This window comes from Mytilus galloprovincialis, chromosome 9 (assembly GCF_965363235.1).
Source record: "Mytilus galloprovincialis chromosome 9, xbMytGall1.hap1.1, whole genome shotgun sequence".
In the NCBI taxonomy this organism is placed as follows: Eukaryota; Metazoa; Mollusca; class Bivalvia; order Mytilida; family Mytilidae; genus Mytilus; species Mytilus galloprovincialis.
In genome coordinates this window covers 85,277,821-85,295,632 of record NC_134846.1, presented here as the reverse complement: position 1 = coordinate 85,295,632, position 17,812 = coordinate 85,277,821, and the positions used below count along the sequence as shown (strand labels likewise).

The window sequence follows — 17,812 nt, the reverse complement described above, 5'->3', positions numbered from 1 at the left end:
GCATAAAAATTTAATGATTTTAAGTTCAAGCATACCAAAGTTATTCACCAAACCCGGAAGTTTTTGGAGCATTTTGACCTTTTTGCATTGTTTCCATGGAAACGGCAGACATTTTGGAAATTTCCAACGCCAAATTCCACATCTACCAAAGTTGCTCATCGTTATGCTAAAGTTTCAAAAAAAATGGAGCATTTCCATATTTTTGAAATTTTTGGTGTAGTTTCCATGGCAACATAGCAGTTCCAAAATGTGCCAAAATCATCCAAAACCAGTATATAGTGGGCACCTACATTGTATTAAAATCTAAAGATTTTAAGCTTAAGCATTCTCAAATAATTCAAGGAACTCCAAAATTATATTTTTTTCACCATTTTTCCGTTTCCATGGTGATGGCAGCCATTTTTTAGTTCCAAAGTTGCACAGACTCTGGGGAGTCAGGGTTCCTTGTTATAGTGCATCATCATTCGGATTCTGAGAAAGCGGGCGGACAAAATTAGGTGGAAGTATAATAATAATAATAATACAGAAAAAGAAACAGAGGAAAAGCAATATGTCACCCGACATTGTCGATCGGGTGACATAAATATTTTGTTTTTAACAGAAAAACAGTGTGAGAGAAAACAAGCTAAATTGCTTTGTTTCATGAAAGCGCAGTATAGACACTAACTACATACAATACAATTCAATACAATAGTTTTATTGTCAATCAAGGACGCCCTTAAAGAGCAGTATAATTACAAACAATTTATTACAATGATTATTATTAATTCTTAATGATATACAAATGACAAAATATAGAATAAAGAAAATAAACACGAAAACAAAATTAAAACCGCAGATATTTATATATGCATATATTTAACATGTAAAAATGTTATTCAACTGTTTATTGATACCATTAGTGCCATAAAATTTAAATTTGGTCTATGAATGATTCACTGGGTCAAAAAATTGGCATCATACATAACCACGAAATGCTACAATCCCTATTTACACTTTACATGGCTTGTGTTCGTTAAATAGTCGGGTCTATATCAATATGTTGAATACCTCATGCTAAATCATTCTTTGTTAGAAAATAAAATAAAAAGGATATTCAAAATAGATCTTTAGATAGATTTTCTTAATTAATTTTTGTAGTGAATGTACCAGCCTTAAGAACGGAGGAAGTAGAAATTGTGGACACAAACGACGCACCACCTCCAGTTCCAGATACACCTAATAGAATTCCTTATGCTACACCTCCAATACACGAAGAAGAGGATGAAATATCATGTAATCAAAGATGTACGTATGATGTATTATACAACTAAGACCGTAGATCCAATTTTCTGAATTTGTTTTAAAAGTTTCGTCATTCTGAAATTAAAAGTGGAAGCGTGTGTAAGACATTCTTTAAAATACAAATATAAAAAACGAAATCTGAAAGAATCGAAAAACTCTAATAGGATCGGGACCAATGTTTCACAGGGTAAGCGACAACAAAGATAAATGTGATGATTTCAACTTTCCAACTGTCAATCTTCCATTTCCCAGCAGTAACACAACATCTGTACGTCATATGCCGTATAAATACCTAAAACTAAGATACAAATATCTCGAGCATATTAGACAAAAGATGAATTTGACTATTCTTTTTATATTTTTTTTTATCAAGAACTTTAATACGTCTCTTCGCATATTTTACTGTAATGACTCTCAAATATCCTGATGAAGGTAAATCAAGAAAATGTGATTCCGATGCATGGACTTATCAAAACAAAAATAATAATCAACTTTAAAGATACGTATTCATTTAAACAATACGGAAATCATTAACAGGGTTGAAAGATACGATGTATCTGTGTCTCAAATCAATGTTAACAGGTTTCGTGTCTAAGATCTTGAAATACTGAAAAAAATAACATTTTATGTCATGATCTGAATTGTGATATTATAACTTAGTGTGAATTGGCATGACTGGTTTTAAACGACGCTTTATTTTTACGCGGAATCGATCTCGCGGCTTTTGAAATCCATGCGACTCCCGTAGTTTTGGATTTTTTATTTGATTTGTATCTTCTTAATAGATTTATAAAATTTGAACATCAATATTATACTGTTATCTCTTATTTACAATTGAATTACAGATGTACTAAATTGCTTTAAACGTTTTACGAAATATTATCAAAATCAAATAGGTTTAATGTGAATGATATGCAAACAAATAACATTGTCAATCGCATCCACCTTTTAAATCCTTACTTTAAACCATTATTTTGACTCTATGGACTAGTTGATAAAGGGAATCAGTATTTTGTTCTGGATCTACCGTTGTAAAAATCCATCCTTGTGGATGAAAAAAATCATCTAGTACTGTTTTAAACTGGCGTTGCTGTGTGTAATATACTCTAAAGTTAATGTCACCGAATAAGAAATGTAGGACTGTTTGATCTCTTATCAGCACTTTAAGCTTTAGTATGAGCTATAATGGTGAGAATCGTATGATTTGACATTGTTTCGATTTTTGTGGTATTTTTTGTGAATTTTTCTCCTATGCCAATGGCAAAAACACAATATTTTCTTTTTGTTTTCTTCCGCCACATTTGTATATGCCTATCCATATTCAGAAACCTCATCAGTACGTGTCCTCGGGAATAATCTAATGTTTTTCTTTATTTGGATAATTTTCCGTGATGGCAGATCTTTGGCGGTTTGTGTTTAATTGATTTAAAATGTTAAACACTCGGTACGATTTACAGTTTATAATGTTTTATATGTGATAGACACCTTTTTATTTTGTTATGTCAGTTTGCTGCCCTTTGGATATTTTGTTTGAATGGGTTTAAGGTGGGTTGCTGTGTCATTGACGTATACTGGCATCTTGGTTTGTTCATATAAAGATAGATACCTTTTTTAAGGACAACTTGCGAGTGCGTTATTTTTTTAAGACAATTTTAAACTTTAAAATTGAAACTATTTTTACTTGTGTCATAGTTGCGACAGTTCAACTAAAACAGTTAGCGTGGAAGCCCTGTTTCCATAATCAACGCAGTGGTAATGTTTAAAACAAAGTGAGACAACACTGGTCCACTAGACAATTTACAAAAGCGTTTGTCTTTATAAACAATGCATCTTTTATGACTGTTTACGAAATTTTTCTTAAAAAATAAAACATGTGTCAAAAGTAATAGTTTCGAAAAAATTGTTCACAATAAGTGTAATACAATATGATTTCTAAGGTTTTCATTTCTGATAATGTAAAAATTCCATTCTATCATTTTCAGCTGGCAAACCTGGATTGAAGAGAAAAACAACTGCAAGACAACAGACACGGCGTGTGTCAAATAGTGTTCCATCAGGGCCGACAACTCTCGTTATACCTCAATTAGACGCTATTCAAAGATCACAGAAGCTTTTAGATGTTAGACTTCAGCATTTACAAGCTAGTAGTAAAGAGAATAATAGAATTATTGACGATGTAGAATTTCTACGTAAAGTAATGACAGAAAATCAGAAAGCATTATACAATATAATACAAGCTTTAGGAAATATGCAAGGTGAAATTGTTAATTTAGTCAAATGTTTTGCACCTATACCGGCTAGTAATGACGTAGTTCCCAGTACACACCAGAATTCTAAGTCAGGACAAAAGAAGCGATCTAGTCATGCAGACGATGCAGAAAGTGAGGTTTAACTACTCCTTACTTCTAGAAATAAGGCAGCGTTTAAAATATGGTTTTTAATTTTATCTTCTTTTTGTTGTTTATTTGTAAAACAGTTTTAGTAAATTTTGTGCTATGTTAGAAATAAATATATATGACAAAGTCCTTAATGCGTAATAGTGTATCCTGAAAATTAACTCGATTTTTTTTTATTTCTTATTGATTCTTTACTGCTTTTTGCTAGTCATAATTTTATATTAATTTCTGAAGAGATAATTTCAGGTTTTACAGATTTACAAATTCTATTACTTTACAGTCATTTCTTTGATTTAACTGCTTGTACTATATTTTGTTTTGTACAAGCTAGATATAGGAAGATGTGGTATGAGTGCCAATGAGACAACTCTCCATCCAAGTAACAATTTATAAAAGTAATCCATTATAGGTCAGGGTATTATTATACAATTTAAAAAGTCGAATCAGTTATTTGGTGGTCAAAATCGGACTTAAAAAAGGAATCGATATGATTGTTTTGCAGCATAACATAGGTCACTGATTCGAAATGACTGTATATGTAATATGAACTTCTTTGGCATCCATATTGGTGTGTTTTTGAATTAATTGCTCATCTTCTAAATTTGGTTTTAAACACCAATGATGATAACATGATACCTTAACTTTAAAAATATGCGTTACTGCATCAAATTTAATTTAGAATACTCCGAGTATTTCATTTTGTCTAAATAAACGATCGAAAGTCCAATATTGATAACATTATGTAAAGAAGTAAACAATCAATAATTTGAGACGAACACAAAATGTATAAGAAAATAAATAAAACAAGAAAAGACACCAAAGTTAACATAACACAAAATACATTGATTGTTAATATTACTTACCTTTTCAATATTTTACATGTTTAGCTTTCAAATTTCGTAATCAAAAGCAACCTGGATGAACGTTATTCAAAAATAAAAAAAACGCGTTTTACGCAAGATCATATAAATAAAGATGTATTTTTATGCCCCACCTACGATAGTAGAGGGGCATTCTGTTTTCTGGTCTGTGGGTCCGTTCGTTCGTTCGTTCGTCCGTTTGTCCGTCCGTTCGTCCCGCTTCAGGTTAAAGTTTTTAGTCAAGGTAGTTTTTGATGAAGTTGAAGTCTAATCAACTTGAAACTTAGAACACATGTTCCTTATGATATGATCTTTTTAATTTTAATGCCAAATTAGAGTTTTTACCCCAATTTCACGGTCCACTGAACATAGAAAATGACAATGCAAGTGGGGCATCCGTTTACATGGGACACATTCTTGTTTCAAATATTCTGCTGAGTGAATTATATGCTCAATAGAAATATTTTCATATTTTTGTAGGTACTTTTGTTTGTATAGTTGGTAATTTTTTAACTGTTTGTTGTTATTTTATAATAGAGTAATATATAATTACGGCTTTTTATTGAGGATTGAGAATAAATGTCAGTTGGCTGGTTCAACTGATTATTTGAGAAATTGGATTTTATTATAATTATAAATAAACTTGACTCAAATTTTAATCTTTATTTGTTTAAATCTTTTTGCCAAGAAGTGTACAGAAGATCTTAGAATCTATTGAATGATTTACCTAATCATTAAGACAGTCTTTAAGAGAACAGCAATCAGGTTGTACACCTTTCCGGTTATACTAAAAAGCCAAAGAAGAAAGGCGCACTGAATTTGACTTCCAGTATTCCAGTGGATTGATTGACATACATGTAATAAAAATTGTCTTCACATGGCTCAGAGAAGTAAATGTCAGCATCATGTACTGCACCAAACATGTGTCTATTCTTTGATGGAGTAGTAGGAGGCATGAAACTGAAAAAGTCACTTTTAAGTTTCTTAGGTGGTGGTGAAAAATAAATAAATCATTATATAATTTTGTTTCTTACATTGATCACTTAATCATTAAGACATCATAAAGGGATTTCAAAGGGATATAATAAATGTGTCACTAAAGGATTATCTTGTTAAATGCCTAAGGGCTTTGTCAGGACAAACATAATTATAGGTTAGACAATACTTGGTCATGTTTTATGAAGATTTAAGCCCACAGCTTCGCCTTGGGCTTAAATCTTCATAAAACATGACCAACCATTGCTTTCTTATTTTTGTATTTTATTTATGTATGTCAAATCCACCCACAAAGTATAAAAACATATAGTAGATAGTTCTGTTCGGTATATTCTCTGCAGAATATACAGAAGAAATTTACCTAGTCCTTCTTGTCGCTTGCCTATGTACTTATTGTGTATTTCTTTTTAAAAAAAACACAGTTTGTATGTGACTGTCTCATGGTAGGAGCTTGCAATTCAGTGGTTTTCGTTTGTTCCTATATATCATGTTTGTATTGTTTATTATCTTGTACATATATCAGGATGCGTTATTTTACATTATAGGTTACAATATAGACAATGCAATTTCCCATTGGAACTCTCTTTGCGGCTAAAACTGTGACACTTTTACTTTGAAGTTTCGTGAAAAATTATATACTAGAACGGAAAGTTGGTATGACCTTCTATTTTATTTAAAGGTTAACATATAGGGCTGTGCGGCATATTTTCAACATTTATATGTTTGAACTTCTAAAAGTTAAACTTATAATAAAATTCTATACTACCCTCATCTCCACTTTTTGACTTCCTAAGAATTAAATGTTAGGCGCTAACATGGTTTTCCATACTGGTATAATTCCCAAGTGATGTCTCAATGAGATGAATCACAGAGATCATAACTGGGAACCAGTACGTAAACAAAATTAATATTGTGAATATTATTTATCTCCCCCAAAAGAAGCGTGGTTTGAGAAACAGTTGTATTTACAAAGTGAAACCTTTATATTTCGGGACTTTTTATAGCTAACTATGAGGGAGGGGTTTTGTTCATTGTTGAAGCCCGTAGTGACATAACGTTGTTAATTTCTTCATCAGCTTGCATCTGGTTTGGAGTTGTCTCATTGTCGACCATACATATATCATCATATATATTGTTATTCAAATAACGCCCCGAAGCGTTAATTCTTGAGTTTTTTTCTCTCTCATTTGTATCACTTTCCAGTTTATGGATCATTTTAAGACCAGATTTTATCTTAGGGGACGATTTTGGTGGAATATAGGTAGATTTTTATTTTTCCAAGGAGAATATTCATTTTCACTTCTTGTTCGGACGGATTAATAATTCCGCAAACATATTTTCCAATTTGTACACACACATTTTGTGGTGCAGAATATTTGTTTCCACCTTGAATAGGACAAGATGTATTTGTATTCAACAAATAAACAAAGATACAACGAAGGCATGTTAGAATTCCTAATGATAACGTGGGTACATATGTTGTAGCATATAATAAAATCAACAAAGAACATCAACCAGGAAGACTTCATAGTCTTTGAAACAACAACAAAAATTAGCAGGCTCCATATTATTAATGAGACTTATTAAAAATTTGATGGACGTAAAAGCCTACGGGGCGCCGAATGGGACTCTTGTGGTTTTGTACAAAATTAAATTCTGTCATAACAAAATCATTTTTGTCTTACAAAACTATGTGATACAGACTTGTTTTATGAGAACTTTAATTTTGTATCACAAAATTCATTTTTGTCATGACAAAATTCATTTTTGTCATGACAAAATTCATTTTTGTCATGACAACATTCATTTTTGTCATGACAACATTCATTTTTGTAGACAAAATTCAATTTTGTCATGACTCATGACAAAAGTCAATTTTGTCATAAAGGTATGCAAATATAAACTTATTTGCATACAAAATAGACTTTTGTTACTTGATATGGAAATTAAAACACAAAAGTCAATTGTGTGAGACAAAATTCAATTTTGTGAGACAAAATTCAATTTTGTGAGACAAAAAATTTACTTTTATGAGACACAATTGACTTTTGTGATACAAAATCGACTTTTGTGAGACAAACTTGGCTTTTGTGAGACAAAATTGACTTTTGTGAGACAAAATTGACTTTTGTGAAACAAAATTGACATTTGTGAGACAAAATTGACTTTTGTGAGACAAAATTGACAAAATTGAATTTTGTCTCACAAAATTGAGTTTTGTCTCACAAAAGTCCCCCCGTAAAAGACAGCTACATTTCGTTTTGTCAAAGGAGTAAAATAAAGTATTAGTGGCACTGTTGTCCTTTTTAATGAATTATCATAATTTGTGTTTAGTATTTATCGGATGAGTCGAATTGTTTCTAACTGTTATGTCTTTTATTTTGTGGTTTGTCACTGTCATGTGTTTGGTATGAAGGAAGATTGAACGACCACCACAAATATTTTAAACATTACATCATTCTCATCCTTTGTGCGCTTTTAAATTGATGTTTAGGGTTGAGCGTACCCGATACAAGTAAATCAAGAAAAGCGCTAAGAATGCAAACACAATAAAAGAGTTAGTACCGTTCATGAGCCTGTTCCACGTCAGGCGCCGACAGTGGAGCAGTAGATGCCTGCAAAACTTGTTTATTGTTTTGTCATATATCATATCTGTGGTTTTTCTTTTCGTTTGAATGATTGCGGCCGTTTGTAACTGACTATACGATTTCCTCATTACGTATCCCTTTATTTTTATTGATGTGCTCAATTAAGAAACTTTTAAAGAGATTTTGTAATCATCTAGTTTGTCCGAAATACATTTAACGGACTTTTTATGTTTCAAACAAATCCTAAAATCCAATCAAATTATTGAAGCTTAGTACAGTTGAAATGCTCTGTTTTTCCTTAAACTATTGCTACATGTATGTGATCTCTAATTCATTTAAAATGTATATATGCGATGTTATTTTATTACAAAAAACAAAAACAAAAATACATTGCACGTCTTGCATTCTCAGAAGTTGTCAAAATTGTAATTCGTAGAAATTTTCCTAAAATTTTTCAATAATATTTCATGTTATTGACTGATTTTTGAAAAATCATATAAAACTGACGAACAGATGAAAAGTAAAACAAACAAAATTGTCGTATCTTTTGATTCCTTTGACCAATATGATTTTCAACAGGAAGTATATTTCTACGTTTTGTGTATTTCTATTTAAAGAAACAAAGAAGATGGATAATCGAGAATTTGGTGAGAACTTCATCATGGCTGACACTTTAGCTCTGTTATTTCTGAAGTACTTTTTGAGGTGGCAATATTCATATCGCTGGGTTGGTCGTCATTCACTGGTTGTGTAATTGGAGAGTTCTTTTCTGAAAAAAAAAATCATCTTAATAGAATTGTATAAGAGCAATCTGTATGTAAGCAGAAATCCTGGTTTGTCCATTTGCCACTTTTTAATATGACAGCGCATACGACAGACCTTAAGACAGACATTAATCAGGACAACCACTGAATAACAGGCTCCTGACTTGTGTACAAGCACATATAGAATGCAGCGGTGATATACATATTAAACCCGCTGCTTTTGTTTTGCACATGTTTTTAGTCAGGAACTGTTTCTTAGTGTTTGTCGTGTTTTATAATAGGCTCAAAAGTGTATCTCGTTTTGTATATAATTTAGACCGTTGTTTTTTTTCTGTTTGAATTGTCTTGCACTAGTCATTTTGGGCCCTTTGTAGCTTGCTCTTCGTTGTGAGGAACGGCTAATTGTTTACTTTTTAAATATTGTGACTTAATGTAGAATTGTCTCATTGGCACTCATACAAATCTTCTTATTTTCTATATTCATCAATCTCCACGTGAAATTATTAGTAAATTGTTCATGTAAAATGGAACCAATTAGCAGAATGATATACATATGACTAATTTTGTTTTATTTCTCTTACCCTCATCCTTGTTGCAATCTTGAGTTGATGATCGAAAAAGAAACCATATTATCAACAGGATATTTGCAGTTAATGAGAATACCATAACCCCGAAGAAAGTTTTAGCATTATTATCTGAAATTTGAAAATAATCTTGATGTGTCTTGTTTGATCTGTTCAGTTTTAAATGAAATGATTACGAATAAACTAAGATAAGAACTTTATATATTTAAGTTTTGTTTTAGATTATTTTGAATGACATACGTTGACTTCTAGATGTCTTTTTCAGTTAGTTTTTTTTTAATTGCCGTATACATGCTTGACGAGTACTTTAAAATTTCTTATTCACAAAAACCAAAATTATGCAAGAAAACCTAAATGAATTGTTCCCGACCATTCAAATAGAATGTTAGAAATTGTCACTAAATAATTCGAATAACATTGTGTTCGTAGAACATAACAATATTATACAGGTGTTTTTATTGTCTTTCTGTTTTGTACTTTGCTTTAACATTAATAAATTGTATCAGTTTACAATCATTCCTTCGAAAATTTTACGCACGCCATCACGATTTGGGTGACCGTTATGGAATAACCGTTTCACAGATAATATCGGGTATGTTCCTTACGTCGAAACTACAATTACCTTCCCTTTTCATGAAGGTGACCTAACAAATTAGACTATTTTCCGGGTTTGTCATAACATCAGCAACACGATGGTTGCCATATTTGAAGCAGAATCTGCTAGCCCTTCCGGAGCACATGATATCACCCCTAGTTTTTGGTGGGGTTCGTGTTGCTTATTCTGAAGTTTTCTTTGTTGTGTCAAGTGTACAATTATTTGTCTGTTTATCTTTTTCATTTTTAACCATAGCGTTGTCAGTTTATTTTCGATCTATGAGTTTGATTGTCATTCTGGTATCTTTCGTCCCTCATTTTAAAAAAGTACTGTTGAATGTTACACATTTTGAAATTTTGGAGTTCAATAATAAACTGATAAAGACGCAAAACATACCTGTTTTCCAAAATGTATTATCTTCTTTACATTTATCGATTATTTTCGTTAAATTGTCATAAACATGTCTATATTCTGGAATTAAAACAAACAGAGCTTTTGATAATTTAACGACACTATATATAACACTATAATTCTTTTAAAAGTCTTTACAGGTGAGAATGTTTTAGTACGCACTTGACGGAATTATTCTGTCCTTCATCATAGTGTTAACAACAACATAATGTCGCAATAAACTTATAAAAGGACCCACAATTGTTTTGATAAGTTTTTTTCTCAAGCATTTTTAACTTATTGTACATCAGAAGAATTTTCCTTACTATGCATGTATCAAATCTTTTATTTTAAAATCAAATTCAAATTAATTTCCTGACCCTCTTATCATTTTTGGATTCGAGAAAGTTGCCAAAACTGCTATAGTACCCTTTAAGAGTAATCTGTTTCCTGAAAAGTAGAAATTGCAAGACAAAAACATAGCTAATGCTTGAGCTGGACATTATAAGGACCATACACTGATGTAAACCAATTTTGATCTGAACCGGTCATTTTGATTTTTCAAAGAACTGAAGAATGAATTATTAAATTTTTCTTCAAGTTTTTCATGTCAAAAGAGGATGCGGTATGAATTAACTATCCACAAGAGACAAACTGTAGCTAAAATTAACATTACAGATCACCAGATGGCCTTCAACAGTGAGCAAAGCCAATACCGCATAGTCAGGTAAAAAGGTCCCAAAATGACAAATGCAAAACAATTAAAACGAGAAAAATAACTCTTTTGAAGGCGCCAAACCTTCCCTTAGTCAAATTTCAGACTAATCAACAGCGTTAAACACGGTACCATTCAGACAATTCTCTCGCAATTAATTAAGATCTATTCTATTTATATTTAGACTGGTCAGTAGTTGTAATTTACATGTACCAATTAGCAGCATACTGAATTGTCTGAAAAGCTACTGAACAGTTCTGAATTAACTGTAAGCAAACTGTCTGTTCCTGACGGATAATCAGATCCTGCACCACATGCGATGACCGTCGTTTATAAACAGCTATACAATACGTTTACAAGTATTATGTGATAATACAATCAAAATAGTGGATTGGTAATTGGCCCTAGAAATAGAATCACATTTTTCATAAGGTGTCATACCACCAAATACTCCCTCAAATTTAGAACGTATGTGAAAATAGGCCTAATCGGACAAAAAAAAAGTGCATTTGATGTCATTGTTCACCTAAACTAACCAACAAATTTGCAGAAATGAAACTTTTGTTTGAAAGAGAAATATATAAAGACCATTTTGAGACAAAATTTACCTGTCTATGAGTTTGCATTAAAAATTGAGGATTAATGCGCTCCATAGTATACTAATTTAAGATTTCCAGAAAACCAGGGGTTATTTTTAGTGGTACCTCCTTTCGGAAGCTCTCTTCTTTCTTATATGATTTTGAATGTATGTTGAAAATTGGCATGCAGAAAGGTGACACCTGTACTATTCAGGATATACCTAGTTTCTATGAAGTTAAACTTAAGGTAAAATATTTAGAAAGCTGTGAAAATTGCAAAATTTGGTTGAACAGATAGGGACTTTTAATTGGTGGTATGACACCATAAACAAGCTGAATGACAGTCAAAAAATGTTGATTCGTTTTTGTGTTGTTTACACGGCAATAATTTAATATTGGATGTAACGCGTTTCTGATTGGCTGACGTTATCAGCCCACAGACACAAGTTTGTCATGTGACCGTGATGTCATCAACGTTTTTTATGATTTACGCCGGTTTGAAATGGAATAAGAATTAAATTATAAGGAATGAATGTAATATTTTGTCTGCCCTTTCGAAGTAACATAAAAAAAATGTGGTGCACACTTTAAAATAACCTGCTACGCGAGTTACTTAGTGTGCACCACATTTTTTTTATGTTATTTCTTCATAGACAGATTTTTTTACAGTCATTCCCTAAAAAACGAGAACAAATGTATCAAACCTATTCCGAGCAAAGAATTTTTTTTTTTACTCTCTTAACTGACCGACAATAAACTAATTAGATGATACTTTTAACCTGCTAAATTCAGGCCTTATGGACATTTTGATTGTGATATCATTGAAGTGATGTCGTAGTGGGGGTTGCATCATACTTTTTTTTCAAACAAACAACAAACACATTACCTTTTTTCTATGGTGGTGTGTTTGTATATTGCCTGACCCAAGCAGGGAATATAACAATCGATTTTTTTTAAAATATAAATAAGCAGATGTGGTATGATTGCCAATGAGACAACTTTCCATCAAAGCCAAAATTTATAAAATTTTATAGGTCAAAGTAGGGCCTTGAAAGCATTCACTGATATTTGCATATTAAAGACGATTACAGGTAATGTACATATATACCATAATTTATAAATAAACGATCAGTCAAGATAAATGTTATTATAAATATGATGAAATTGTGATAAATTGAGCATAACATGTGCTTATGATTGTATGATGTGGTCCTACGTTCAAAACGAACTTTGATCAATGAAAACAATGTACATATCGATTAATGAATAAAACTGGTACAACATATCCATTTCAGGATTCCCCCACCCAGTCCAGCTTAGCTTACCATTATTATTTTTGATAGTAAAATAACTTACACTATTTTCCCTATCAATCCCTTTGTCTAGTATCTTTCTTTATCTAGCTTTGTTAACCTTACCCTCTTAAAAAAGGACATTTTCGACCTTGTTCTGCCGTTCGAAATCAATCTAATTGTGAAATTAAATCGGTAATCCTCGGGTAGTTTAGTCTACTAAATGTAAACATGATATAAAATCTCAAGGTGTAAGAATAAAGGAATAATGGAGAAAGTTTACTATACGATAATCAAGCAGCAAGCTAACGATTCGAACATACTGTTTTTAACAAATTACAATCTTTTATGTAGTATGTTGAAAAACATAAAGCTTCGAGTGGACAAGAGTTAAAAAAGAAAAGAAAAAAAAGAAAAGAAAATATTTTAGCCTGTCATCTCGAGCCTGTCATACTAAATGCCATAAAGTACAGACAACATTCAGATTTAACTAAAGACCTACCGAGGAGGTTCCTTAATCGGTACAGAAGTACGATAAAACATGACTGGATTCGCAATTATATGATCTGATCTCAGGTGGAGATATTTACTTTAACATAAACTTCCAAAATGATTTTTAAAGTGGGTTCAATATTTAACGTCATCAGATAACATCATATTACTCAATATTCCAGTAAAAGGTCCTGTTTAGATTACTACTTGCGTATGAAAAAACATAATATTGAAACAAATATATAAATAATTTATTCTCTGAACGTTTGAATTTTAGGACAACAAGTATTGGGCTTCCATTAGTTGCCTGTGACTATGGAGGGTGTGTTCTTCAACTAATCGTGTAAATGAAGGTATCCTTCTAAATAAAACTTTAAAACGTAAACTATAACTAGTTGAAGAAGGGAATGGATAAATGCCTCTTTCAGTCTTTTATGGTAGATCATAAATCATAGATATAATTTAAAATAACGCCATCCACACGTTTAGCCTAGGAAAGACTCATAACTGACGCACGTTTTGTCTACAAATACTCGAAAAAAAAAAAAGTACGCAGTTAACGAACATTGAGGAATCAAAATTCCTGCTGTAGGAATGTTATGACTCCTTATGCAATGACAATTTATCGATGACTACTCTAGGCATAAAAAGAATAACTTACTAATACAAGGAATTGTACATTCCCCAGGAATATTTGCTTCGTTACATTTATCTTGGTCACAATTTGCACATCTTGGAAAATCGTCATCTGAGTAATCACAGAACTGTCCTGGTATTTTACATACATCAAAGTGACATTTGATTGTATAATTTACATGTCGGACATCTAAACAAGTTTCTGAAACTATTCCTTTTAGAACGCAACTCCATAGGATAACATATATAATGATGTAGGCGAACATATTGAATTATTCTTTATGAAGAATGTTGACACGAATATTCAATTTAAGCCCATATTATTACAATATCACTATTTATATATATATATATGTAGATACAGAGTTCATCATTTATATTTATCTATATGTATATGACAATGGAAATTTATACCTCTAATTTTAGTAATTAATTATCTGTCAATGTAAACATACATATTATTAAGCATACCCGACCTGAACCTTTAATCTGAAACTATACTAAAATTTAAGAATAATCCAATGTGAAATTTAAATAAATAAATTAAAAAAAAAACCGACAACAAACCTAAAGAATATTTAAAATATGTTAGTTCACAGAATTTTTTTTTATTTCAAATTAATTTAAAATAAATTCTCTCTTTAACTAAATTTCTTCCAAAAAAAAAAAGGTTTTCAATGAGTTAAAAACCTTTTTCAAGGGATTCATCTGATAAATGCAAAACATTTATAATGAGTAACAAATACATAAACACTTGATACATTTCGATATATAACATGTATTTGTTTGCAAATTATGCTGAGTACTATCAATTGAAAATGATAAATATTACTCACAGCAATGGAAAATAGATTGCGTGTTTTGTTGATCTTAATGTTTCACATTTTTTTTATGTCGGTACCATTTGTAGCCGACTATACTGTATGGGTTTTGAAAAAGCCGTACGACGACCAATGATTGGTCACATATTCCTCATTTGAAATCTGTTAGATATTTGTCCCATTGTCAATCACACCGAATATTTTCGAGCATTAATAATGTCATACTAACAGTACGTGTAGATTTTCAATCCATTTTCCCATCAAATATATATAAATAAAAGATATGGATGAATCAGGATCATTAACACTCGTCTATCCGTGACAACGTTTATGTGTTTTTAAGAATGGTTGTGTTACAAGTCATTAATAAAAAATGACAAAATCTAACCAAAAAGCTCGTTGTTCGATCACATCTAGATTTTCAAATAAAATGTTATGCATAGCAGTCTACTAATAAAAAAAATCTTCTTAAGTTCAATATATCGTTATCAACCAAAAACATTCAGATTCTATCACACTACCGAAAAATAATTAACAACTCGAGATATATGATTTGGGAAACTATTCAATGTGAAGTCTACTGAGTAATATCAAATAACAAGTTGTAACTATTGAGATTGGATGAACACAACGGGTTAACCAGTAGAATATGTTCCTCTAATGATTATAGAAAATTATTCATGTCTGTTAGATTTGTTTTTGTTAACTGTTTTGTTTTTAATCTGGTCGTTGGTTTTCTTATATAAATAGTTTCAAATAATTTTAGATAGATGGCTTTTGTAGCTTACTATATTATGATGGTTTTCTAAAGTTGCTTTCGTCATTTTGGCCTGCCTAATTTTTTGTGATCTTTATCAATTATAATTGTACAATACATTCGGTGTATTAAAGTTGACGTCGAGCATACATGTATTCTGATAACAGATCTGTATAATTGATATCTTCAGCGTAAATACAAATATTCATTTATCAATGACCAAGTGTCATTTATTCATTAGTCATTTATTTATCCAAAATATCCCTCAACATAATTAGCCAAAGAGGATTGAAAGGATTTTTAAAGTCTATATATAAATGAAGATTTTTATGTTTTCTGGATTTACCTTCATAAGGAATGCACAAACTTAAAAAAAGTATGAAAACTAGGGATTTATAGAAACGTAGGATTCTAAAAGGTTATCAATTTAACACTGTAAAACATTGTTTGAATATTGTTTTTATTGGAATAAATTTGAATATTGTTTTTATTGGAATACATTTGAATATTGTTTTTTATTGGAATAAATATTGATTTTGTAATCAGTAAATTAAAACCATACTAAATTTATTGTTATACACATTTGCACTTTCACGGTTCTACAATCATCTGTCGATACCTATAGTTTGGCACCGGACAATTTCATGTTTTCTTTGACTGTTGATGTCTTTACACTAAATGCATTTGATGTTGACTGTGTACTAATAAATATTCTAGTCTAAGATAAATGATTGTTTTTATTAGTTATTATTTGCTTCGAACTAGCTGTGTGAATTGCGAGTACTCTCAAACTTGTACTTCGCACTTATATTTTGCTTTTAAAATATACAATTACCCTGCCACGTCCGACCTGCTATTATTATATGTTATTTTGCTTTGTATCAATATAATGAGTTAAACCCTTTTCAACTGATTTCATAGTTTGTTCCTATGTTGTGCTGTAACACAAACATGTTCATTCCCACTTAAAAATCACTTTATATGCCTGTCCCAAGTTAGTCTATTATTATAGGCTACACGACCTTTGGTTATTTTCGTCGTTGAGTTAATGTCTCACTGATGTACATCCAATTTCTATCCATTACTATATTTTTGACAGAGTCATGTAAAAGTGCATTTGGTAAAGGTACCGAACTGTAATTGTTGCAACGTAACATTAAATTGCTTTCGTAACATTAATAATAATCCATTCAGCCAAAAAGAAACAATCGTCGAAGTTTAACGGTGACAGTTTGTTTCTGCGTTCTTGATGAGTGCCTCTCGGATGGATTCAATTTATAATGTGCTACTTTCATTTTACACAAAAATAATTTTAATCGGTTATACTGAAACGTTCATGACTTATAAACATTTTTACTCTAAAGATATTCACGAACGTCAGTCGGATAACCGAGAGATTGGTCGGTTAATCTATATTGAGTATGCGGCTATATCTGCGGGTTGGCTAAAGTCTGTTAATCAGGTGTTATCGAGAAAATTATTGCAAGTTTAGTATGTTTTATTGTGTAACTTTTAAAATATATTTTTATCATAAAACTTATTCATGTCTGACAAAACAGTTCAGTGTACAGAATCCAATGGTGTAATTTTTTTTTCTAGCTTCGATAAACGATTTATGAAATAAAACTGAGGATTACTCATTAATAAATTTATACACATTTTACACACACAAAATGTACAAAAATTACAAGTTGGTTGAATTTACTTACATGCAATATTTTGAACATCGAAAAAAGACAAACATTATGTTTGTTAACCATATTAATATCATTGTATGAAAAATCTACACGAAAATCTGCATTTTGGTGACAGTAATCTTTTTTTTTTAATTAAAAACCTGGTCTGTTAATGGGTCGGATGTATAAAAACCGGTCTTTTAATGGTCTGTTAAGAGTTATGAATGACAAGAACTGTATAATTTGATTGCTATATGGGGTGTTTTGGGATCAAATAAGTAGGCTCAAGAGGAGTGGCTAAAATATACGGAAACAAGACATGAACAATGAAACATAAATTAAGACAACGGAAATTGAAATTTGATAAAAATGGTCTCAAAAAGTGTAA

The 17,812-nt window shown here is 31.0% G+C and overlaps 2 protein-coding genes across 2 annotated transcripts in view; one reads left to right on the top strand and one right to left on the bottom strand.

Moving 5' to 3' along the window:
• LOC143047088 (short transient receptor potential channel 7-like) overlaps positions 1-3,796 on the top strand; it is a 32,078-nt gene extending 28,282 nt beyond the window's left edge. Inside the window, exons 15-16 of the mRNA XM_076220052.1 lie at positions 1,141-1,287; positions 3,267-3,796. Coding sequence (XP_076076167.1) covers positions 1,141-1,287; positions 3,267-3,676 — 557 coding nt within the window. The 3' untranslated portion in view covers positions 3,677-3,796. The remainder of the gene's footprint in view (positions 1-1,140; positions 1,288-3,266) is intronic.
• Positions 3,797-8,469: 4,673 nt separating this feature from the next.
• Positions 8,470-14,449, bottom strand: LOC143047087 (uncharacterized). Its single transcript, XM_076220050.1, has 4 exons — positions 14,196-14,449; positions 10,464-10,538; positions 9,470-9,583; positions 8,470-8,893 (listed from the first exon to the last, which is right to left on the bottom strand). Exons 1-4 carry the CDS (start codon positions 14,434-14,436, stop codon positions 8,784-8,786), a joined length of 540 nt encoding a protein of 179 aa, XP_076076165.1. The 5' UTR covers positions 14,437-14,449; the 3' UTR covers positions 8,470-8,783.
• Between the last annotated feature and the right edge of the window lie 3,363 nt (positions 14,450-17,812).

What these genes read in the sequence shown, in the direction of transcription:
- LOC143047087 (XM_076220050.1), bottom strand. Translation starts at nt 14,436, where the DNA reads ATGTTCGCCTACATCATTATATATGTTATCCTATGGAGTTGCGTTCTA. An exon ending in ATGTACAATTCCTTGTATTA is followed by an intron (nt 10,539 to 14,195) that starts GTAAGTTATTCT and finishes TTTTAATTCCAG; the next exon opens with AATATAGACATGTTTATGAC. An exon ending in TAATACATTTTGGAAAACAG is followed by an intron (nt 9,584 to 10,463) that starts GTATGTTTTGCG and finishes TTCAAATTTCAG; the next exon opens with ATAATAATGCTAAAACTTTC.